This window comes from Mirounga angustirostris, unplaced genomic scaffold (assembly GCF_029215605.1).
Source record: "Mirounga angustirostris isolate CCGP_5_RB_7025 unplaced genomic scaffold, mMirAng1.0.hap1 SCAF_9, whole genome shotgun sequence".
Lineage (NCBI taxonomy): Eukaryota > Metazoa > Chordata > Mammalia > Carnivora > Phocidae > Mirounga > Mirounga angustirostris.
Window position 1 is genome coordinate 133,350,216 of NW_026991717.1, and position 24,313 is coordinate 133,374,528.

At 43.4% G+C, this 24,313-nt stretch overlaps 2 protein-coding genes across 3 annotated transcripts; one reads left to right on the plus strand and one right to left on the minus strand.

Moving 5' to 3' along the window:
* Positions 1 to 863: 863 nt before the first annotated feature.
* Positions 864 to 4,661, minus strand: GON7 (GON7 subunit of KEOPS complex). Its single transcript, XM_045901437.3, has 2 exons — positions 4,393 to 4,661; positions 864 to 1,679 (listed from the first exon to the last, which is right to left on the minus strand). Exons 1-2 carry the CDS (start codon positions 4,598 to 4,600, stop codon positions 1,585 to 1,587), a joined length of 303 nt encoding a protein of 100 aa, XP_045757393.1. The 5' UTR covers positions 4,601 to 4,661; the 3' UTR covers positions 864 to 1,584.
* Positions 4,662 to 4,799: 138 nt separating this feature from the next.
* UBR7 (ubiquitin protein ligase E3 component n-recognin 7) lies at positions 4,800 to 22,370 on the plus strand. 2 transcript variants are annotated; one of them, XM_064571520.1, is made up of 11 exons: positions 4,800 to 5,148; positions 7,286 to 7,419; positions 7,872 to 7,932; positions 9,411 to 9,506; positions 11,603 to 11,656; positions 11,875 to 11,980; positions 14,050 to 14,258; positions 14,436 to 14,585; positions 15,106 to 15,268; positions 16,491 to 16,552; positions 20,139 to 22,370. In XM_064571520.1, the coding sequence occupies exons 1-11, from the start codon at positions 4,873 to 4,875 to the stop codon at positions 20,229 to 20,231; spliced, it is 1,404 nt and encodes a 467-aa protein (XP_064427590.1). In that variant the 5' UTR covers positions 4,800 to 4,872; the 3' UTR covers positions 20,232 to 22,370. The 2 variants fall into 2 exon arrangements, with proteins under 2 accessions (XP_064427590.1, XP_045757394.1); XM_045901438.3 differs by having other exon boundaries at positions 4,806 to 5,022.
* Positions 22,371 to 24,313: the final 1,943 nt, after the last annotated feature.

The following is a 24,313-nucleotide window of genomic DNA, read 5'->3' on the forward strand; positions in this document are numbered from 1 at the left end:
AAACAATACTTTAAAGATACAAAAAGGTATCTAAACTCAGTTTCCTTAACAGCACGTACTTTGTAAGCTATAGATTTCAGGATGTAACTGGGGAAGTATTATGATAATCTTTTTTTTTTTTTGTAATTTTTTAAAGCGTATGTGTACAACCCAGCTCTGCCAATTGTTAGCTCAAATTCAGGGCAAACACCCATTTTAAGATTCATCTCAGAAATAAATCATATAATCTGTAAGGTTACTTCTAACTCTAAAATTCCGTAACTATTTGTATTTCCTTAGATGCATGCGACTTGATTTCTTTGCATTTTAGCTATGTAAATCAATCAGGAAACATGCATAGTAAATAAATGTCTTGGTCCCACTGACAAGCAGAAAGGAACACACACACATTTTAGGAATATATATGTATTTTAAAGGATTCAATAGTACTTCAGTAAGCAAAATCAAAGCATGGATACAGGATGAGAAGAAATACCTTAAGTTATAGTCAACACAGATTAAGTTACTTAAAGACTTAAGTTTGGGTTTATATACATAACATGTTACAGCATAAAAGCACACCCAACTTGTTCTCTTAAGGTACAAGTTAAATATATATTTGTTGAGTGGTATCATCTCTGGGGGTCTATATATTGGTTGTGAGTGGAGATTCCAGGTTTCCTTGGGTCTCTCTCAAGGGCTCATCTCCCTCCTTCAGTACTTCTCTTCCCGTTTTCCTTCTTACACAGAACTGCCATTCTTAAATTTAATATCCAATTTTCACCACTTGCTCATGTCACATGGTTCCTTGAAATGTTATTGTCCAAGAACTGACATGTATTTTTTATAACAAGCAGAAGCCAAAAGATGTAGACATCACACAATTTATTTATTTATTTTATTTTAAAGATTTTACTTATTTGACAGAGAGAGACACAGCAAGAGAGGGAACACAAGCAGAGGGAGTGCGAGAGGGAGAAGCAGGCTTCCCACAGAACAGGGAGCCCAACACGGGGCTCAATCCCAGGACCCTGGGATCATGACCCAAGCCGAAGGCAGACGCTTAACCACTGAGCCACCCAGGCGCCCCGACATCACACAATTCAATGGTTATTTAAAAAGTAGAAAACAATAAAACTGAAAAAACTGAGGGTTAGCCTCAGTGGGGGGATGGGTTAGCCTGGTGATGCGTATTAAAGAGGGCACGTTCTGCATGGAGCACTGGGTGTTATGCACAAACAATGAATCATGGAACACTACATCTAAAACTAATGATGTAATGTATGGTGGTTAACATAACAATAAAAAATTTTTAAAAAAAGAAAACAATAAAAATTCAGTTGCCAACTTAGAGGATTTTATACATCAAGTGTTCTATTTTATTTCTATGGTCTGAAATTTATTTCTCACTCAAGAAAACAGATTCATTTCTAAACATTTATTTTATCTTTCTTTGCTGGAAACAGAAGAAACATTTTTTTCTTTGACAAAATTGTCCTAGAACAAAACAAATGCTTTTCCAAATAGAGCACAAGTCTTTCCTAAATGTCACTGTGTGATAATTCAGATATAGTAGCAGTCTTTAAAGTTTCATAAAAGCGACTGTTAAGATGGCGATTTGGGCTGTTTTGCAGATGATCCATCTGAGTTAGTTCTATCATCAGTGTTATTTTCATCTTCTGCATCATCTTCATCATCACCTTTTAAAATAAATATTTGTTGTATGACAATATGTTCAGTGGTTCAAAGAAATAAGATTGCTAAAATGGTTGATAATGAGATCATTTCAATTTTAAGGATTAATAAAATCATGCATACAACAGACTCAAAGTATGTATGGTTAAAAAGATTTCAAGAATTTTGGTGTTTAAAATCTTTTTTTTTTTTTTTTAAGACTTTATTTATTTATTTGACAGAGAGAAACACAGCGAGAGAGGGAACACAAGCAGGGGGAGTGGGAGAGGGAGAAGCAGGCTCCCCGCTGAGCAGAGAGCCCGATGTGGGGCTCGATCCCAGGACCCTGGGATCATGACCTGAGCCGAAGGCAGACGCTTAACGACTGAGCCACCCAAGCGCCCCTTGGTGTTTAAAATCTTATCACTTTTTTTGAGATATAATTCATAGACCATAAAATTCACTCTACAATTTATTGATTTGTAGTATACTCCCTAGGTTGAGCAACTGTCACTACTATTTAATTCTAGAACATTTTCATCATCCCGGAAAGAAATCTCACACCCATTAACAATCACTTTCCATTCCCCTTAGCCCTTGGCCACCTCTAATCCACTTTCCATCTCCATAGATTCGTCTATTCTCGACATTTCATATAACTGGAATCATAATATATGTGGCCTTTTTGTCTGCCTTCCTTCACTCAACATGTTTTTAAGGTTCATTCATGTTGTAGTGTTTATTGGTACTTCATTCCTTTTTATTGTTGAATAATATTCCATTGATGGATACACCATATTTTATTTATCCACTCATCAGGTGATGGACTTCTGTGCTGTTTCCACTTTTTAGCGATTATAAAATAGTGCTGCTATGAAAATTCACGAATAAGTTTTTATGTGAACATATGTTTCCAGTTCTCTTTGGAGAACTAGGAATGGAATGAGGAGATCCTAGGAGTGGAATTCCTGGGTCATACGATAACTTTATGTTTAACTTTTTGAGGAGCTGCCGAACCGTTTTCCAAAGAAGGTATATCATTTCATATTTCCACCAGCAATGTATGAGGGCTCAATTTCTTCACATTCTAGCTAACACTTGTTATTGTTCTTTCTGATTATAGTCATCCTAGCGAGCATGAAGTGGTATTTTATTGTGGTTTTCACTAGCATTTTTCTTTTTTTCTTTTTAAAGATTTATTTATTTATTTATTTGACAGAGAGAGACATAGCGAGAGCAGGAACACAAGCAGGGGGAGTGGGAGAGGGAGAAGCAGGCTTCCCGCTGAGCAGGGAGCCTGATGTGGGACTCGATCCCAGGACCCTGGGATCATGACCTGAGCCGAAGGCAGACGCTTAACGACTGAGACACCCAGGCGCCCCATTAGCATTTTTCTGATGGCCAATGATGCTGAATATTTTTTCATGAGCTTACTGACCATTTCATGAGCTTACTGAGTATCTCTTCATGAGCTTACTGGAGAAATGTCTATTCAAATCCTTTGCACATTTGATAACTGGATTACTTGTAATCCAATTTCAGCACTTAGTACTTTTTAGAGTTCTATCACTTTTCTTTAGTAATTGTTGTAATTTTTAAATTTTGTACATTTGTTGAGATAGAACTCATATAACACAAAATGCACCATTTCAATCTCATTACTTTTAACAAAGGAAATTCAAACCTAAGCTTTATGGGGTCGTCATTTAATATACACAAAGATGTCCTCCAATACAAAGATATTACTGACCTGCCATTCAGAGAATAGGTGTCAGTTATTTTTCCAAAAAGTAATGATATTTTAAGAAATGGCTCTAGCTATACTCATCCTTATTCCAATGATAACACTTTCAACAGATTAGAGAAGTATTTCTGGAGCCAAGAAACAGGACTTCACTTTGAACGTATGTGGCAACACCCAATTAACATATTCATGGAACCAATCTATTGTCTGAACTCAGAGTAATGGTCTGAGTTTACATTATCTGGAACTATCAAGATGTAAACAAGATGGGGGAAAAAAAAAAGGTACAGTACCATTTAAGCCCCTCTTCAAAGGAGTTAAGTCCTGACTCCAATATTTAATTCTTAGGTTCTTCAGCTCAGGGCAGAAAATGTACCTACCTCTTTTTGTATTCACTTGAGTTTCATATTTCTCCTTTCAAACTGTACCTTCTAAAATGGGATATGGGAAAGGAGTCCCTGGGAGTTAGGACTCCTTAAACTGAAATCTTCAGAACCTATTCGGCGATAGATGGCAATCTTCCTAACATGTCTGTAATGTCAACCCTGGTAATACTCCATTTTCATCCTTCAACCCCCCCCAGCTCAAAAGTCATGCCCCCTCTCTGAAGCCTTCCCGGGTCCTCTGAGTTTGCAATAATTACAGAGGGCCCTGAGGTCGTACTTCCAGTCTGTAATAAGTGTTGGCTTGTCTAACCCCCAACAGCCTGAGAGTTCCACAAGGCCAGGACCTGAGCGGCATTCACCTCATTCTTTCTCAAGAGCACAGCCCAGTGCCTGGCACAGAGTACTAGGCATTCAGCACGTTTTTTGTGATATAAATGGAAAGACAGTCGTGAAAACGCTTAAGTAGAAGTAGCCCAGATAATACGGCGGTAAGTGCCAACAATTTTTAGCTGGATTCTTCTTCCCCCCGAGGCTTTCTCCAAGTCGGCCCCCCTACCCGGGCTCCCCTGCCCCGCCCTCCTGTCGCTCCAGCACTTTCTCAGGGCTCACCGTCCATGGCCTCTTCTGGAGTCGCCACGTCCCAGTCTTGCGCTTCCTGCTGTACCAGGGGGTCGAAGAGCTCGGTCACCAACTCTCTCATCTGGGCCACACCAGACAACAGGCCCTCGAAAGGGTCCGCGTCGCTCGGCGCCTCACAGGGCGCCCGCAGCTGCTGCTGCTGCCCATCCACCCCGAAGTACTCGGCAAACAACTCCATGACGACCGCTGAGCTTCAACGGCGAGCGACAGGGAAGGGCCACCCGGAAGCGGAAGTCAGCACGCGGCGGGCGCAGGCGCGTGCAGGCCGGCGCAGGCGGGAGGAGGGAGAGGAGTGACTTCCGTTTGTCGGAAGTCGCTCCTCCTCCTTCCTTCTTTTCCCTTCTTTGGGATTGGTTCTTAGCACTGGGCCCCGCCTCCTCCGGCCACGCCTCTCGCAGCCGCTTTTCCCGCCTCCGCCGGGCCGAGCCGCGGTCCCGCTGACAGTTGAGGATGGCTGGGGCGGAGGGGTCCGCTGGACGGCAGTCGGAGCTGGAGCCCGTGGTATCGTTGGTCGACGTTCTAGAGGAGGACGAGGAGCTGGAGAACGAGGCGTGCGCCGTACTGGGCGGCAGCGACTCCGAGAAGTGCTCCTACTCGCAGGTGGGCGCGCGGCCCGGGCCTCGCCTGCCCCGGGCTCCCGCCGAACCTCGGGTTCCCGACCTGACTTGCCCTATTCCCGCCTGCGCGGCCCGGCTCCCCCGTGGTGGTCCGGGGCCGCCGTTCGTGGTAGGCTTCCCCGTCCCAGGCCCAGCTGCCCTTAAACCTCAGCCTCCTGGGTCCTCCTTCTTAGCCTGTAGCCAGCAGGGCCCCCCTCCTTCCTCGGTCTTCCTTCGTCCGGTCTCTCAGGATTCTCCAGGCTTTGGCCCTGGGGCCCCTGCTCTTTCCTTCCTCTCCCGTCTCTCCTCGGAGCCTCGGCTGCTTTTCAGAAACTGTCCCCGTGACCTCTCAGATACCGACATCTTTGTCCTTACTTTTCCCATCCTAAGAGTGTTTATTAGGAACCTAATGGGAGAGCCAAAGCAGAGTTAAAGGAGAGAGATCTGGGTTTGAAAATCTCCCCCTGGGCTGGGTTCCTTGACAGCTAATCCTCTACAATGTAGTCTGACAAGTGCTAGCTTGTAGTTTTTTTGGCGAGACGAAGCAAGTAGTGTCTATCTGCAGTCGTCCCCCCCCCCCCGCCCCGCCCCCCGTGGGAATAGACCGGAACCACGACAGCAGGTGGCACTGGCAAAGGAAGGGAGGAGAAGAGAGGATTTGCTTGAAGGGTAAATTTGGCATTTGGAAGACGTTATGAATCAGGATTTGAGGGGGGCGTTGTAGTGTTTGGTGACTCATCCTGTATTTCTAGATACAAAAATGGAGCAAGTTGGGTAGAAGGAATACAGGATGAGAATTGGTAGGAAGAAGAAGGTCACCTAGACTCTGGGGGATGCGCGGAACACTGGGGGATGAGGCGAGAGACTTGGGGCCATTATGTGGTGCGGACTGAGCTCATAATACCAGTTGTCATCGTTGACCGGTTGAGTTTACCCTGCACAGTGGTTAGACTGTTGAATTAACCTGGTATCTGCAGATAGTCCCAGATGTTGGCCGGTATTTTAAAACCTTTGGTCACCACTAAAACAACTTTTTCTCTGCTTTCCTTTTTAAAAAAAAAAAAGTGTGTGTAAGCTTTTCTTGAAATGTAGTTAGCTTTATAAAACGGACTTCCTAAAAATTTTCTTTTTACTGTAGTTAACTGCGTGGAAAATCACACAAGTCATGTCTATGGCTTGGCGAAAAAAGTGAACATATGTATGTACCTACTACCTGCCCCCCCATCAAGAAATTGAACATTATGGGGCGCCTGAGTGGCTCAGTTGGTTAAGCGACTGCCTTCAGCTCAGGTCATGATCCTGGAGTCCCGGGATCGAGTCCCGCATCGGGCTCTCTGCTCGGCGGGGAGTCTGCTTCTCCCTCTGACCCTCCCCCCTCTCATGTGCTCTCTCTCATTCTCTCTCTCAAATAAATAAATAAAATCTTTAAAAAAAAAAAAAAGAAATTGAACATTATGGCATCCCAGAAGCTTCTCTGTCTCCCTCCTTTCTAGAGGAGGGTAACCACTGTCAAGATTTCTAAGTTTTGCCTGTTTTTCCTTCAACTTTTAATTTTGAAAAATTTTAAATCTACAGATAAGTTGAAAGAATAATATTGTGAACACCTGTGTACCTCTTGCAGGTATTCATTTTTTGCCGCATTTGTTTTATCTCTCTTCTCTATATAATACACTTTACTCCCCTGAATCATTTGAAAATAAGTTGCAGACATCATGAAGCTCTAAATATTTCAGCATGCATCTCCTAAAATCAAAAGGATTCTTTTTTTTTTTAAAGATTTTATTTATTTATTTGAGAGAGACAATGAGATAGAGAGAGCATGAGAGGGGGGAGGGTCAGAGGGAGAAGCAGACTCCCCGCCGAGCAGGGAGCCCGATGCGGGACTCGATCCCGGGACTCCAGGATCATGACCTGAGCTGAAGGCAGTCGCTTAACCAACTGAGCCACCCAGGTGCCCCAAAAGGATTCTTTTAATGCATTGATTTTTCTCTTTGGTGGAGTCACAAGTATTTTCCAAAATTGTAAGTGTGATATTGCTAACGTAAACCTATACCCATTCTCCTATATTTTCATGTGTTAAAATGTTGATGCAGCCCAGCTTATTCTTATTTTCAGCTGACTGGGAATTTAAAACTATCATTTTAAGAAAAAATTGTATGAAAATGAGCACTACTATAGGACATATATAGTGATTTGAAGCATGCAGTGGTGTTTTGGTATTCTCCTGTGTAATTATTCTCTCTTTCCCTTTTGGGGCTGTCTTTTAGGGCTCAGTAAAGAGACAAGCACTATACGCCTGTAGTACTTGCACCCCAGAGGGAGAAGAACCAGCAGGAATTTGCCTAGCTTGCAGTTATGAATGTCATGGAAGTCATAAACTATTTGAGCTATACACAAAAAGGTAAAGACAGTCAGGGATTGGCACTGAATGCTTTTTAAATGTTTGGATTCTTGCCCACCTGCACCGTTTTTCTATTTAAAGTAGTTGTGCACTGGTAAAAATGTAATTGTTTTCTATAATATAATTGGAGAGAACAGTTTTTCCAGGGGCCTTTTAAAATAAAATTATTGTATAAACTCAAACTAGTCATCCTTCTCTGCCATTATTTACTTGTGTGTTTGTGTATGTGTGATATAAATATTTGTCTCTGTGCATGTTAATTTTCAGAATTAGTAAATATTTTATTGTTATGTGCTTGGAGAAATTTCAGGTTGGTTACATGAATAGCAACCAAGGCCACTTTTTACATCCTAGAAACCAATTGAAAGGGAAGGGGCTGTGATACTAATTTAAAGAGTAACTCATTAGATTTAAAAGAAAAATTAAAATCGGCTCTTCCTCATTTTTTCCAGAAACTTTCGTTGTGATTGTGGAAACAGCAAGTTTAAAAATTTGGAATGCAAATTATTTCCTGTAAGTAGGCACTGTAACTAAAAATGCATTGAAAATAGCTGAGATTGATATTTGCCAGAGTGGATAAATACTATACATGTTCCAAAAAAGAAGTTCTTATGCTTATTCTTTGCAAGTAGGCAAATCAGTATTAGACTGCATTCTTTTTTTTTTTTTTTTTTAAGATTTTATTTATTTATTTGATAGAGAGAGACTCAGCGAGAGAGGGAACACAAGCAGGGGAATGGGAGAGGGAGAAGCAGGCTTGCCGCTGAGCAGGGAGCCTGATGTGGGGCTCGATCCTAAGACCCTAGGATCGTGACCTGAGCTGAAGGCAGACACTTAACGACTGAGCCACCCAGGCGCCCCTGGACTGTATTCTATTTTTTTATTTTGTTGGAAAACTAACCTGTTCAGAGCCTACATTACAGATTGTAATTAATCTGAAAGATTTTGGTGGGAATGTTCTTTAAAGTAATTCAGGTTTGATTATGTTGGTTGTGCTCATGGTTTAAGGCTTTTAAAGCAAATGGTATGACTTTAAAAACAATAAAAAACTTGTTAGGGGTGCCTGGGTGGCTCAGTCGTTAAGTGTCTGCCTTCGGCTCAGGTCATGATCCCAGGGTCCTGGGATCGAGCCCCACATCGGGCTCCCTGACCAGCGGGAAGCCTGCCTCTCCCTCTCCCACTCCCCCTGCTTGTGTTCCCTCTCTCGCTGTGTCTTTCTCTGTCAAATAAATAAATAAAATCTTAAAAAAAATAAAAATAAAAATAAAAACAATAAAAAACTTGGTAGTGAATGTGAGCTAGATGAACACAGGAGTTTTTCACTGCTTTTTGGCTAATAACTGTAGTTACACAGTAACGTTTACTGAAGTAACCGAAATTAAGTAGAAAGTAGGGGATTTTACATTGTTCAGCCATAATTGCTATTTCCCTCCTTTGAAGGTTATTTTTAGACAATTTCCTTGCCTGCTTTTTACCTTCTTGTAACCTGGGAGCTTTGGCAATCACAGCTGGGCATTAAGAAGTACTTCGAAATTCTAGGCCAATGTTCATTTACATAGGTCGATCATTAATATTTATAATTAACTTTTATCAGCATTTTGTTATGGACATATTTGGTTTCCCCCAATTACTACAGAGAAGGTACAAAAAAATTAATTTTATTTATTCTCTGTATCCTAAAAAAAGTATCCTTTTAATAGGAGTGAATTCTTTTTCTTTGAACTTTGAAAGTTAGAGACCAACTTTTGGGGAGGAAGATATTTAATGTAGAAATTGAATGCATTGACTTCATGCAACAGGAAATTTATGATATTTATATTTCATTATATTCATGTTATTTATTATATCTTACTATATTACACTGATGATGTATTATGAATATGTCATATATATGATATTTGTATGAAATTTATGATAATTTATACTTTCATGATGCCTGAGATTATAGTTAAAATTAGACCATATTATATATTGAAATTAATCTCTTTCAGGACAAAGCAAAGATAAATTCTGGCAATAAATACAATGACAACTTTTTTGGATTGTACTGCATTTGTAAGAGACCTTATCCTGATCCTGATGATGAGGTAAGAGAATTGGAGGTTGATTGGAGGTTAATACCTCTAGCCTTCACTCCTTGGCCTGTTGTCCAGTCTGGATCTCTGTAGCTGTTCAGAGGGGATTTGGGGATTATGAGAGGATTCTAGGTTTATCCTTTCTTAGGAGTCTGGGCTGGAGCTGTAACTGGTACAGATCTCGACTATTCTCAGTCTACACCATGAGAGTGAAATATTGGACAGGACTTTCTCCAGGCCAGCACCTTCTTCCTTCCTCTCTCTCGTTGCCTGCATGCTCCACTCCTCCAAACACTGTCCAAAAAGTGACCTTCAACTTCTTGCTTCCCTGAAAGAAAAGAAATGGGGTGTACAGACTGAATCCTCTTAAAGATTTCAATATTTACAAAATTTTTAAACATTTAAAAAAATTTTTTTTAAGTATACACAATTTAAAAAGAGCTTTTCTTCTTCCTCACTTCATCTTCTTCCTAGATATAACCACTGTTAACACTTTTGGGGGATATGTTTTCAGACCTCTTTCTGTGCGCATGTAAGTGGATGTGTGCTTCAGTTTGTAGTTTCCTTTTAACGAAAGTGAAAATTCAGTACTTTCACTTCTGCAGCTCTTCTCACTTATCACAGACGTCTTTGCATGCAAAACAGCACAAATCCAAATCCACCTGGTTCCAACAGCAGCCCAGTATTCATAATGTGACATGCTGTAAGTTAGTTACCTAAATGTTCTGTCGCAGATTGGTGGTGTCTCATTTTTCAGTATTGTAAAGAAAGTGCAGTGAACATCCTTATACAGTAATATGACCGAGTATAGTCCTGCAGGTATTTATGGATACCCAGAGGTAGAACCAGTGAGACATAGGATATTTACATTTACAGTTGCGATCATGTCTGCCAAAAGAGTTCAGTCACAGACAGTAGGAGATAGTGTGTTTTTCCCCATATTCTTGTCAGGCCTGCATATTAGCTGCCTTTTTAAATTTTGCCATCTTGATAGATGAAGAGCAGTATCTTTTAAAAATTTCCTTTCCCTGATCATGAGTAAGATTATGCATCTTTCATGAGTTTATTGGACATATTTAATAACCTATCTGAATTGACCTTTCATATTCTTGGCTCATATTTTGACTGGCTTTTGTTTGTGTATTTACTGATAGGAAGGAGTGCTTTTATGTTTAGAAAAATTAGGCTTCTGCCTTCTTCCTTGCTTTCTAGTTGTCTTGGAACTGTAATTATTGAACCAAATTATGTAGAGGAACAAGTTGAAAATATCTTTGCGTTAACAAAGATAAAACCTTAAAACTGGATATTTTAAGGTATGGGCTAAGGTGTTATAACACTGTTAAAAGACAAAAATGAGATGCTGAATAAATTGATCAAGGCAGAGAAAGAATAAAACTGCTACATATATATATTTTATATGTGTGTGTGTATAGGTCTATATGTGGGCATATATAAAGATATATATGCTTTTTTCCCCTTTAAGAAGTTATAATAGGGAAAATACAGAACAACATTGGGATATTAATCAGTAGATATGAAAGCCTGGGAATGAAAGGAAAACCATGCCAAAAACAGTCTATGCCCTTTGGTATATCGTTTTCCTGGGGCCAGAATTTAAGTACTTAATTATTTAACTAATTCAAGTTAGGGAAGTTTTGCTGTCCATATTATCAAAAGGCTGTTTATGGTACTTACTTTTCAGTTTAAGTAAAACGAAGGGGTTGAAGAATGTGGGCTTGCCACATTCTACATTGGTCAATTCATCTTAACCTCCCTGGGCCTTAGTTTATGGACAAAATGAGAAGCTGTTACTTACAAAGTTTTGTGAGAGTCAGATGCCAAGTAACGGAAGTGAATGAGCTTTGATGGTTGCTTCCATAGTGCTCACCTCAATGTAAGCCTTCTGCAGACGGGTTCCTGGAGAGTGAGCTTCTCTGGCCCTGTGACCCGCTATTTCTCCCTGTCCCCTTGACTATTGGCACGTGGATAGCAGTCTCACAGAATTGGTAGATAATTATTTAGTATCTGGTTCTACTGTTTGCCAGATTTACTTCTGTGTCCCAGAATTCGCTGTAATCATTAACATGCCAACTGCTTTTCCGTGTTAGATTCCGGATGAGATGATCCAGTGTGTAGTCTGTGAAGACTGGTTCCACGGGAGGGTAAGGAAAGCTTTTACCTTTTAAAGCCACTGTCTTCACAAAAAGAGAAAAGATCTTTTCTTTTTGAATTGTGTTATATTTTACCTTATAATTACTCTTCCAAAAAGAAACCATAAAGATACGATCAGTGTTCTTTTGCAATATTTGTTGATTACATAATGAGCATCTTGGACAGCTTGGAGACCACAAGAAAGATACTCGGTTTCCTGTATTTGCAGCATCTTGGTGCCATTCCCCCCGAGAGTGGCGACTTCCAGGAGATGGTGTGCCAGGCGTGTATGAAGCGCTGCTCCTTCCTGTGGGCTTATGCTGCGCGGCTGGCAGGTATGGGTCCCTCGTGGTGGGGTGCTAAGACCTGGGCTCCTGACATTTCTGTGTTCAGTCCAGAATTTTTGGCAGCTGTTTTTCTTTTTAAGTTAAATTCAGTTAATTAACTTATAGTGTATTATTAGTTTCAGAGGTGGAGGTCAGTGATTCATCAGTCTTATATAACACCCAGTGCTCATTCCATCACGTGCCCTCCTTAATGCCCATCACCTGGTTACCCATCCCCCCAACCCCCTCCCCTCCAGCAACCCTCAGTTTGTTTCCTATGGTTAAGAGTCTTTTAGCGAGGGCGCCTGGGTGGCTCAGTTGGTTAAGCGACTGCCTTCTGCTCAGGTCATGATCCCAGGGTCCTGGGATCGAGCCCCGCATTGGGCTCCCTGCTCAGTGGGGAGCCTACTTCTCCCTCTGCCTGCCGCGGCCCCCTGCTTGTGCTCTCTGACAAATAAATAAAATCTTTAATTAAAAAAAGAAAAAAAAAAGGGCGCCTGGGTGGCTCAGTTGGTTAAGCGACTGCCTTCGGCTCAGGTCATGATCCTGGAGTCCCGGGATCGAGTCCCGCATCGGGCTCCCTGCTCGGCGGGGAGTCTGCTTCTCCCTCTGACCCTCCTCCCTCTCGTGCTCTCTGTCTCTCATTCTCTCTCTCGCAAATAAATAAAAAAAAAATCTTAAAAAAAAAAAAAAAGAGTCTTTTAGCGACTGTTTTTAACGGGACTCAGGTATAGAAAAAGTGTGAGATACCTTCCTTCTCCACAAGGTGCTTATAGATCGGTTGGGAGACAAACAAGAACAAATTTGTACTTAAATAGCATGACACAGAGCCTGGATGAGACCAGAATTAGGGAAAATGGAGGAGGAAGTTTTTGAATCAGACTTTGAAAGATAAATAGAACCAAAATAAGTTGTTCTTAAATAGTAAAATGTTCCCTAAAGGTGAGAAGGGCAAGACATTATGAGGTCAGAGCAGCAGACACTATGAGTAACTGCCACTCAAAAAATAAATTAAGTAACACATTTACATTACCAGTAAAATTTAGTTCATGACCTGAACTGAAACCAAAAGTCAGAAGCTTACCCGACTGAGCCACCCAGGCACCCCTCTTCTCTTTTTAACATTATTTCTGCCTCTATATCCATTCTTTTTCATTTCTTCCTCTCGTAAAGAAAAGCTGGTTGTTTTTTTCAAAACTACCCTACCACCTGTGTTTGCAGTTAAACCTCTTCCCACTGCTTCTTGCTTCCTGAGGTGTCCCACCTCTTTTTACCATCTGCAATGTTTTTCTTTTTCCTTTATATATAAAGTGCTTAAGTAGTGATTGACATTTTAATTTGTTATTTTAATTTATTTATTTTTAAAGATTTTATTTATTTGGGAGAGAGGGACAGAGATCGCGAGAGAGAGCACGAGTGGGAAGGAGAGGGAGAAGTAGGCTCCCCGCTGAGCAGGGAGCCAGATGAGGGGCTCAATCCCAGAACCCTGGGATCATGACCTGAGCCAAAGGCAGACAGTTAACTGACTGAGCCACCCAGGTGCCCCAAAGATGTATTTATATAAGTAATCTCTATGCCTAGTGCGGGGCTTGAACTCATGACCATAAGATCTAGTTGCATGCTCTTCCAACTGAGCCAGTCAGGTTGCCTGTGATTGACATTTTTAAATGAACTGTTCAGGGGTGCCTGGGTGGCTCAGTCATTAAGCGTCTGCCTTTGGCTCAGGTCATGATCCCGGGGTCCTGGGATCGAGCCCCACATCAGGCTCCCTGATCAGCGGGGAGCCTACTTCTCCCTCTCCCACTCCCCCTGCTTGTGTTCCCTCTCTCGCTGTGTCTCTCTGTCAAATAAATAAATAAAATCTTTAAAAAAAAAAAAAGAACTGTTCAATTACTTTGAACTCTGGATTAGGCAGGCATAACCTAAAAAAGAGTTGATAATTCCCTTCTGTTTATTCCAGAGGTTAAGGTTGACATTCTCTTTTTCCAGATTCTGAAATATTTTTTAATCAGACTAAGTGATTTCACTGTTTAATAGACCCCTGGATATGTGTGTGTTTCTGTTCATTGAACCCACAGTAACCAAAGTATCTGCAGAGGATGACGGGTTGGTGCTGAATGTTGATGGAATAGGTGATCAGGAAGTCATCAAACCTGAAAATGGAGATCATCAAGATAGTACCCTCAAAGAGGATGTTCCAGAACCTGGACAGGATGCTGTCAAGGAAGTTAAAGTGGAGCAGACTAATGAACCATGTACCAGCTCTAGTTCTGAATCTGATCTCCAGGTAACATAAGAAGTATGAGCCATAAAAGAAAGTAAGCTTAAGTAAAATTAATGCTGGAAGCTCCGTAGCTTTGGATTTCAGCTGTACCCTTTGCATAAAGAAATTCCTTTCTACAGTCTGAGCTCTGAAAACTGTGATAGTGTAAAAAACACACTTCAAAATTTAATTTTATTTCAGACAGCGTTTAAAAATCAACATCTCAACCTGGAATCACAGGCTGGCTGCAGACTTCAAGAGTTTAATGCTCAGCAGTTTCTAAAGAAAGACACTGCCACCTATTGGCCCGTGAACTGGCGCAGCAAGTTATGTGCCTGCAGAGATTGTATGGTGAGTTCTTGGTCAGGGTCACCGTTACTGTGTTTATTCTGGACCGATGCCTCAGATGGGGCCGTCTGGAAAATATATTGGGGAAAGTGAGGCTAGGACTGTAGAGAACTCTCAAATATTTTATATTAAGGAAATTTATGAAATGCTACTTGCAGTCTGACTGCTTGCAGAAGAAATTCAGAATTACGTAGTACTTTCTATTTACTTATCTTCATTTTGGTGGAAAATAGAAATGTCATAGAATTTGCTTGGAAATAAAAATTGCCTGAAGGTTACAGTGAGTCCGTGGTTTTTAAACAAAGATCTATTTAGACCATGCAATACCTACTGGGAAGTTGGGAGGTTCCTAAAAGAGATTTGGGTAAGAAGACTAAATCACTCAAGCGGTTCTGTACCAAAGGCTCAGGTTTTCTGGCAGTTAATTTAAAAACATTAAATAAATTTTTAGGTGATTCTCATGAAGTTGACTTTCTGAGAAGGACATACAGTTCTAATGGGAAACCGGTTTTATTTTTTGAAGAAAATGTATGGCGAGCTAGATGTCCTGTTCCTGACAGATGAATATGACACAGTTCTGGCTTATGAAAACAAGGGCAAGGTCGACCAGGCAGCCGACAGGAGAGACCCTTTAATGGACACCCTTAACAGCATGGACAGAGTCCAGCAAGTGGAACTTATTTGCGGTAAATGCTGGTTGAACAAAAATTGACGAAGTTCATAAGATTTCCTTCACTCTTAAAATATGTATAGGGAGGACCACTAATACCTGTTGTTTTCATTTAATACAAACAAAGTTTAAAATTGGATTTACAAAGTAGCCTTCAATTACACTTGCCTAATTGTAGTGTTGCCGGGTGTTTAACCATTGTTACCAGGGTCAGAGTTACGTGCTAGAATCGTTACGTGCTTGAGAAACCTTGACGTGTGCTGTTTTGATTCATGGTAGATGTATGAATAAAGAGTAATAGAAAATCGATATCTTTTTCCATCCATTGAAATAGTTTTCATTGAACATTATGGGTCCTCTTTTTGACAGTCGTTCAGGTTGCTCCAGGAAACCACCAGAGGGGAGAATATCCCTAAGCCCTTCATGGCAGGCCTTTACAGATTTTCCCCCAGCATGCCCAGCTGACTTTGGTCATTTCCATCCCAGCCGGTCTCTGCTCGATGCCACCACCTTGGTGGCGTGATCATTTCTGTCTTTTATTTTTAACTGTTTGATGAATTTCCTTTGCCTCTATTAGACTAAAAGCCTTTTGAGGATGGAGGCTGCATCTGAAAGATTTTTGTAGGCCTCAGGGTGCCTCATATATAATAGAAACTATTAAGTGAGTGAATGAGTTTTAAAACTTAATGTTTGACAAGTCCAAGATTATTTCAACTACTAGGATTCCAGAGAGATAGGAAGCCCTTTAAAAAATTCTTAGCTAATCTTTTTGGGCCTGAGGATTTTTTTTTTTTTTTGAGTTTTTTGTTGTTGTTGTTGTTGTTTGTTTTTTAAAGAAGTAGGGTGCTAGTTATCAAAATGAAAGAACTTGGGAGAAATTGGCAACACGTTTCTTTTTTTTTTTTTTTAATTAAGTTATTTATTTTAGAGAGAGAGAGTATGAGCAGGAGGGGTAGAGGGAGAGGGAGAGAGAATCTCAAGCGGACTCTGTGCTGAACGCAGAGCCTGATGCGGGGCTCGATCCCAGGACCCTGAGATCATGACCTGAGCCTGAAACCAAGAGTTGGACCCTTAACCGACTATGCCACCCAGGCGCCCATGGGAGCAAGTTTCTATGCATGCTTCGAGAAAAGTTTAAATTATTAATCTACTCAAGTGTTAGTGGGAAAGAAGTACTTTGTTTCTAAAAGCAAATGACTTGTCTAAAGTTTACTACCTTTTTTGTTGTTTTGATTTAGAATACAATGACTTGAAGACTGAACTTAAAGACTATCTCAAGAGATTTGCTGATGAAGGCACGGTATGTTGAGTTAAAGAACTTTAATCGTAGCCCTGGATGTTCTGAATAAACTATTTTCTTGGATGAAGAAATGACCGTGTATCTTAAACTGGATACTTGGGTGGTGAATGCAGGCAGAACTAAGGGAAATCAGTGAGAGGTGGGGAAAGAAGGGCCTGGCCATGCTGGGAGTCCTTTTCAGCCCTGCCTCGGAGGGAATGAGGGACGGAGCGGCCACACACAGTCTGGAGAGAGTTCGAATAGCTGAGGAGCAGGCCAGGACGTCAACCATCCTGATTCTGCCCATCCTGACATTCAAGCAGAGATCCTTGGAGGAGGAAGGAGAAATGATCAGGCAAGGAAAAACTAATGCCAGACCCCTCTTTTTGGATTTTGGATTCTATAGTTTAGAATAAAAGAACTTCAGAATTGGGGCTAGAACATTTTTCTTGCTAGTAAGAGAGACTATATACTTTTAAGGGTGACACTGATTCTAAAATGTGTAATATTTAAAATAGTCTTCCAGATGAATTTACAAATACTTCCTAGCTCTTTACTGTTCATACATTTGTGACAGAATGGTTTTCTGAAATACGTTTTCTATCCTCCACAGGCAGATATAAAACAAAATTTAACTTTTTTGTTGGCCTAAGACTGTCCTTATGGACGGTTTGCTCTGCTGTGTCCAGACACAGAAATCAAGTCAGGTGTGTTTCTGGCCACTGCTGAGGAAGTGTGCTGAGACTTGCTCTCTTGGGAGGAGTCTTTGCCAGCCTGCTAGAGACCACTTTCTCCTCACTCTTAAAAGTGGCAAGAACTTGGAGCTCCTGCATATCTGGACAGGGTCACAGTGCTGCTTTTCTGCAAAATGAGTTGTAAAGTCAGAAGTTAAAAGTTTTCTATGTAGTAGTATTCTCATTTCGTAGAGAATGTTCTTCATTCTCAGCCTCCTGCCTCTCAGCAGCACTTTAACTACAGTTATTCCTGTTCCTCTGGTTAACGTAGACTCACACTTCTCTCTTGCTAGAACTGAGAATGTTCATGGGGCTCCTAGGTGGCTCAGTCGGTTAAGCATCTGACTCTTGGTGCAAGTCTTAATCTCAGGGTCATGAGTTTGGGCTCCACGTTGGGCTCCATGCTGGTTATGGAGCCTATTTAAAAAAAAAACAAAAACAATGAAGAACGTTCACAGTTGTAACTATTTTAACCTTGGAACTTTTTTTATTTATTATTTATAGTTAACACACTATAATATAATATAATATTATATTAGTTTCAGGTGTCTCTTAACCTCTGCACTGTTAATGGACATTTGAGGTCTTTCAAACGTGTCAAAGCGTGTGTGTTCATGAGTCTCATCTTGTCCCTTCTGCTCTTGTGCGGTTTGTGGTCACAAGGCTCTTTATTGATTTTATTACACACACTTGAAATCACGTAAAAGAAAGAACAAGGAATTTTATTCGAAGTCTTCACCTGTAGCCTCAACATACGGAGCTTTGTCATCACTAGGACCGCTTTTTATGAGTCTAACATTTTTTTATCTGATGTGATGATTTAAAAAGACAGAAAATATTTTTTATTGTTTGTTCCATGACATTAGTAACTAGATCTTTACAAGAACAAGTAAGAACCTTAAAAAAAAACCAAACGAATAAGAACCTTAAGCTGCAGTAAGGTTAATCTGCTTTGGTTGTATTTGTACAGATAAGAAGTTCTAGATGTTCTCAGATGAGGAACTGCCTTTCATTTTATGTTTGTGTCTAAGTATAAAAGAAAGAACACTTAGGAACTACAAAATGTATGAGAAAAACCAATAAAATGATTTATTATTGATCCCCAGTATTTATTCTTTAGCATTTTTACTCTGCATGTTGGCTGTGACCATTTGAGGGTCTAGAAGCTTAAAATTGCACACTCTATTTTCGTGCTGTTAGGTCACCTCTCCCAACATCCTTGCAGGAAAATTTCTTTTATTGCCTTTCGGTGTTTAGTATTGGTGATCCACCGTAGGGACAGTTCCTTCAAATTGGAATTTCCAAGTGTCCTATATGTTAGCATTTTGTAAGGGTGAATTTCCAAGCCATTCAGCAAATACAATAGAGCTTTGAGTTTCAGCGTCTCGAGTGGATTAGCCACGCAGATCTTGCATCTGTTATGGGTTCTGATTCTTCACTGGTTGACCAGCTGTTTCACCCTTGGTGCTTGTGAAGCTGGTGTATCAGTTACTAGTCTGTGTTGTTCTTCCCTTTAGAGGACTAATAAGTATCTTACCTTACCCCAAGGAAGTCCTCCAAGTTGGCATGGCTGTGTACGTTAGCAGCACTTACCCTTGGGGAGAGAGGCGGAGGGTTTCACTTTATACGCAAGGATTTATCCACTTTCTTACCTTCTCCCCCTCTCTCCCTCTTGCTTACCTGCATTCCCCAGGCTTTCTTTCTCTCTTTCTCTTTCCCTCCCTCTCCCTACCCCACCGTCATTCCTTCATAACAATATGTTACCTTTGTAATTAAAAAGTAAATTCACAAACCTGTCTGTTTTGATGGACTTCAGGGGGCAGTTAGGTTAGATCAGCTGGAGGTCAGATCAGCTGGCTAGACATTCTTGGGGTGAGCAGGGACTCCTTCCAGGTGGTCCCACTTTACTTTTTCATCCATATTGTCCCTTTGTCTTATTTTCTTATTTCTAACATTTTACTTTGCTAATATCATAAACACCTCTGTATGATGCTCTAATCCTTTTTCCAATGAAATGCAAGATAAATTTCTCCTTGCATAAAATGGATATTCCATTTACTAAGCGTAGTGCTTCTTTATTTTTGGCCAATTATTCTTTTTATGTGTAGCACACATTTCTAATTTTGGACTCATGAAGAGGGCAGAGTATTTTTTTGGTAAAGAAGAAAACACAAATCTCAAGGCAAAACAGACTTTGTTTTCTTTGGGCACTCACACAGAGCTCAAGGACATTCCCAAGAGACAGCTGTGGTCACAAGAGAGGGCAGTGGGCTTGGGGGACCTTTGGGTGCTCAGTGTATGCTGACTCTGCCCCTTTCTTTTCAACAAATGGTTTGTGGTTTGGTTTGGTTTTTTTAAGATTTTTATTTATTTGAGAGAGAGAGAGAGAGCACGAGCGGGGGGAGGGACAGAGGGAGAAGCAGGGTCCCCGCTGAGCAGGGAACCCAACGTGGGGCTCGATCCCAGGACCCTGAGATCATGACCTGAGCCGAAGGCAGACGCTTCAGCGACTGAGCCCCCCAGGCACCAGCAACTGATGTTTATTAAGAACTTACTTAAGGCAGTATTCTTAATAAGAGGCGGTGTTTTATCGGCATCACGTCTGATCTGGTCTGGTCTTCCAACGACGCCGTTAGATAGGTGCTGCTTTTATCTCATTTCGTGGGAGGAAGCCCAAGTGGGCCCTGCTCTGCTCTTCTTCTTGGCTGTGTGGCCCCGAGCAGGCCCGCGGCTGTGAGACGGAGGCTGTAATCAGTTCCACATTGAAGGCGTTCTCACCAGCCGCCTCGCTTGCCTCGTTTGTGCAGATCATGACCAGTTATCGCTGTTCCGGAGCGCAGAGCCCCTTCCTAATGTGTGCTTCTCACCAACAGGTTGTGAAGAGAGAGGACATCCAGCAGTTCTTTGAAGAGTTTCAGTCAAAGAAGAGAAGACGAGTGGACGGCATGCCGTACTACTGTAGCTAGACGGAGGATGGCGCCTTGTCTCGGCCCGGCCTCCGCAGAGGCCGCTTACTGTGCCAGGAATAAAAGGGGCGCATCGCACACCTGGTCCTGTTCTGGCCTCTCCTTGGAGACGCCTCCCCTCCGGCCTTGAGCTTCCTTTCCTCCTCAGCCACAGTAGCCACAGTATGGATGCTCATTTCACAACCCGCACCCTCCGACTCCGCAGACCGCAGGCCTGCCACCCGACTACCAAATAACCCGCAGGGTGTTTGCCTCGAGGTTTTAAGCAGTTTGATTTGGTTTTGAGAAAGTAAACTAGTTTCTTTGCTAATGATTTGTTCTTTAACCCCTGAACGTGTCTCCCATGGCACAGAGCTGCTGTGTCCCGGGCCCTGCTCTGCGGGGCGTGGCAGGAGCCTTCCTCCTGCCCGCCAGAACCCCCCCTAGGTCGCTCACCCCTCTGATCATGGTGCCTTGGGTCGGCGCTTCCTCAGGCCTGGTCTGCCTCTTCTCCCACATCCCTGCTTTCTCCAGTGTGGTCAGCGCGCAGCGGCGTCTCGAAACTTGCTTCTTCTGGGCCCAGCCTCCAGTGGAGCCAAGGGCCGATGGTTTTCTGGGCTGGATGTCTGTCGTAGGCAGGGAGGCTGGCCAGTGGCAGGATCGAGGAAGCCAACCTTTGTTAGGACTTTTACTAATAAATTGCAAGTGAAACTTCGTTCACAGTTCTCCTGGCATCCTAGAACTTCAGTACTGTAGTGCTCGCGGGGCTTCCTGGACGAAGTCCCTCCGCCTAGAAAACAGACCGGGTACTACCCTGTGAAATCTGGCTGGTTTACAAAGTCCTCTGGATTTCTTTATATTATCAGGGATATTCGTAAGCATATAGTAAAAACGGACCTATTTTGATACGGTTCTGTTATGAGAGTTTTCTTAGACCCCAGTAAATTATTATTTCCCCCTTCAAATCTGTGTTGAAGAAGAAAGATACTGGTTTAGCTTACTTGTAGCGAGCAGGGCAGTGAGTGCCCTGTTCCGGAAGAGGCAGGCGGTGTGTTAGAGATTCCAAAGGAGGCCCGAGGCTGCACGAATGACGAGCTTTATGTAAATAAAAGTTAACGTCCACAGCTGGTTCTCTAAGGACCATGAGATCTGCTTTTGAAGAACCTTGTGGACGGTTGTATAAAACCCCATATTTGAGGGGAAGTCCTTTCAGTTGGTATGAAATCTCTTGATGGCCCCCCGTCGATGTGGAAAATACCCCTTTAATGAACACAGAGCCCTTGGTTGCTCTCCCTCGGGAGCGACACAGTCACTGCCCACCATAGATGACACGCTTTAAGGTATGGGACTCTAAGCATCGGAGGCTTTGGGGCCACAGGGTTGCATTCCTTTCCCTGTGTGGGTCCAGTGGCGGCCAGTACCAGCCCCTGGATGAGATGAACTCGGCCCAGAGACCAGCAGGGCCTCAAACGGTCCAAGCCCTGGTTTTCCGCACCAAGCCTCTTAATTCCAGGTCCCCGCCAGGAGTGCCGTGTGGAGCTAGAAGGGCCTGTGGCCGCAGGAGATGCTTGCGCGCCCTGAGCTGGTCCCTGTAGAGAGGCTAGGGTGCCAAGCTCGGGGCATCTCTGAGATGGTGAACAGGCCCCAGCTTGGGAGCTCTCGTCCGAGTCTGAGGACTTCTGCTCGCCCCGTGCAGGCTTGCGCCAGGCCTTGCGGTGGCCTGCAGGGTACCAGCTTCCCCGGCGTCGGCTCGAACTGCCACAAGGTTCCGGGCTCCCAGGACCGGTCAGGGCCGCGCCTCGGAGGCTGCGCGGACCCAGGCAGCACAAAGTACACGTCTCCCAGGGCAGAAGGGCTCCTCTAGAAAGGTACTGATCCTTCTTTTACATTAACCAGAAAACCTCTTTTTTTTTTTTAACCTATGTTCACAACCAGTTTTCTTATTGACCGCACGGACTGTCTCTTCTTGGGGAGACGGATTTTGGCCAACATGTGGCAGTTGACATAAATGCATGTTTTATGCAAAACAAGAATATGGGATTAGTTGCTTTTAAGGAACTTGGCCATCGTATGTGCGTTTTTGTAGAATTGTTACTGGACTTACAATGATATACTTCAATCAGGTTTCTGTAAAATTTAAATAAAACCAGTTCAACAAAATGGTGGCTTTACAGGTTGTTTTTCATCCTATTTATATGTGCACAGCCCCGCGCGCCCCCCTGTCTTATAACAACACAGGTTATAAGAGAAATGAATATAATGGGAGTATTCTAGCAGCCGTTCCTGCCCTGGAGTCCTGCTCAAGCAGAGGGACTGGTTAACTTCTCTTCTGCTGTTCTAGGAGATGTGGCCTGATCTGAGGTCCACCAGCGGGGCCCCTGCACCCACCCTGGCTTTGCAACCCCTCCTGCAAGGGAGGGTCTGTGATTCCCACTGGGGCCTCGACGAGCAGGGGAACAAAGAAAAGGGCTTGGGTTGTGACCGATGGCAATGTGTTCAGGGACTGCTCCGTGTGGAAGGAGAGAGGCCAGGAGCCCACGGTCTGGGGAAAAGTTGGGGTCGCTATTATTTCAAAAGTAAACATGAAAACAAAGCTAAAAGCCAACGTAGAGGCCCATCTTTGGCCTCATCCCAGCTCTTGCCGCCGTGGGAATTATCCAGACATGTGGTCATCAGCATGGCACGCTAAGCTCAGGTGAATGAAGTGCTGTCTACAGCCCCGAAGCTGCCCACAAGTCTGAAGACTCAGGCTTCTATCATCCTCAATGCCAGGAAAGCTGCAGTTCTCCCAGCTCCCGGAGTAAAGGACCTTGGTGGGGCGGGAGGAAATTGAGAGCCATCCAAGTACTGCAGGGCCTTGGCCGTGACCTAGTTGGGCTTCCCAGTGAAGAGGAGTGTGGTCTGGGAAACGTGGGAAGTACAGGAAACCAACCCAGTTCCCAGGGGCCAGTGAGGCTGTCTCCCAGTCAGGTCACCTCGAAGTGGCTGCTGGAGGCATGCCTTGGCCTGAGGAGGCAGGCAGCATTTGGCCCTGGGCCAAAGCCAGATGTACCTCACTTGCCCCCCTCCCCCCCAAACCACTGGGCATCAGATAGTGTGTGTCCCCTGCTTACAACCACAGGATCCCTAGATTGGAAGGGACCTGAGAAGTCACCCAGCCTCCCCTTCTGTCAGGACAGGAGGCTCTCCCTCAAGGATGAGCCTCACAGGCGACCTGTGCTGGTCTTGGCCACTTGGCTCCCATGTCTCCATGTTGTTGGGGGCAGTGCCCCAACTTTCAGTGAGCTCCCTGCCCCGCCACTTCCCTGCCATGTGATTTGAGGGGCACTGACCATGCTGCTCCCGGCCGCCGGCTTCTATCTTGTGAGCACCGGAAGGGTCAGCCTTTGGAGGGAGTCGACACCGTGGAAGGCAAAGGGAAGAGAAAGATTCGGTGATTCTGACATCGAGCCACTGGATTAAGCCTTGCCTGAAGCTTGTGCCGCCGGCAGACTTTTCTGCAGCAGAGAACACTTCCATGGTTCACTTGGAGCGACAGAATGCTCGCTGCCTCACAAGGCACCCATCCCCTTCCTCCCAGTCCTTGATGTATTTTCCTGAACACAAAGGCCAGTTGCTGCTTCTGGACTTTTCCATTGGCCTCCCATCCTCATCTTCGGTCTTCTCCCAGGGATTTCTCTAGCTGGAGCAGGAGAGCTGTTCACGGCGCTCTCGGGCACCTGGCCTGGCAGCTCTGCCCTGACTGCCCCACCTGGAGCCTCCCACCTGGGTTTCTCCTCAGTCTTTCCTCCTGTGTGGGGCCCGTGGCTCATGGTACTCTGTTTCCCCCACTCACGTCTCAGCCTCCTGGCTTCCCTCTCTTGCCTCTGCCTCGGGCCTGAAGGCTCCTCAATGCAGCTCACCTGCAGTTAGATTGAAAGGGTTTACAACTGTGTTGGGGTTCTCTGGAGAAACGGAACACACATTCATATATACGACATGTATTACCCTATATATATCATAAGGAATTGGCTCACACAATTATGGAGGCTGAGCAGTCCTGCGATCTGCTGTCTGTCAGCTGCAGACCCAGTAAAGCTGGTGTTGTAGTTCCAGTCCAAGCC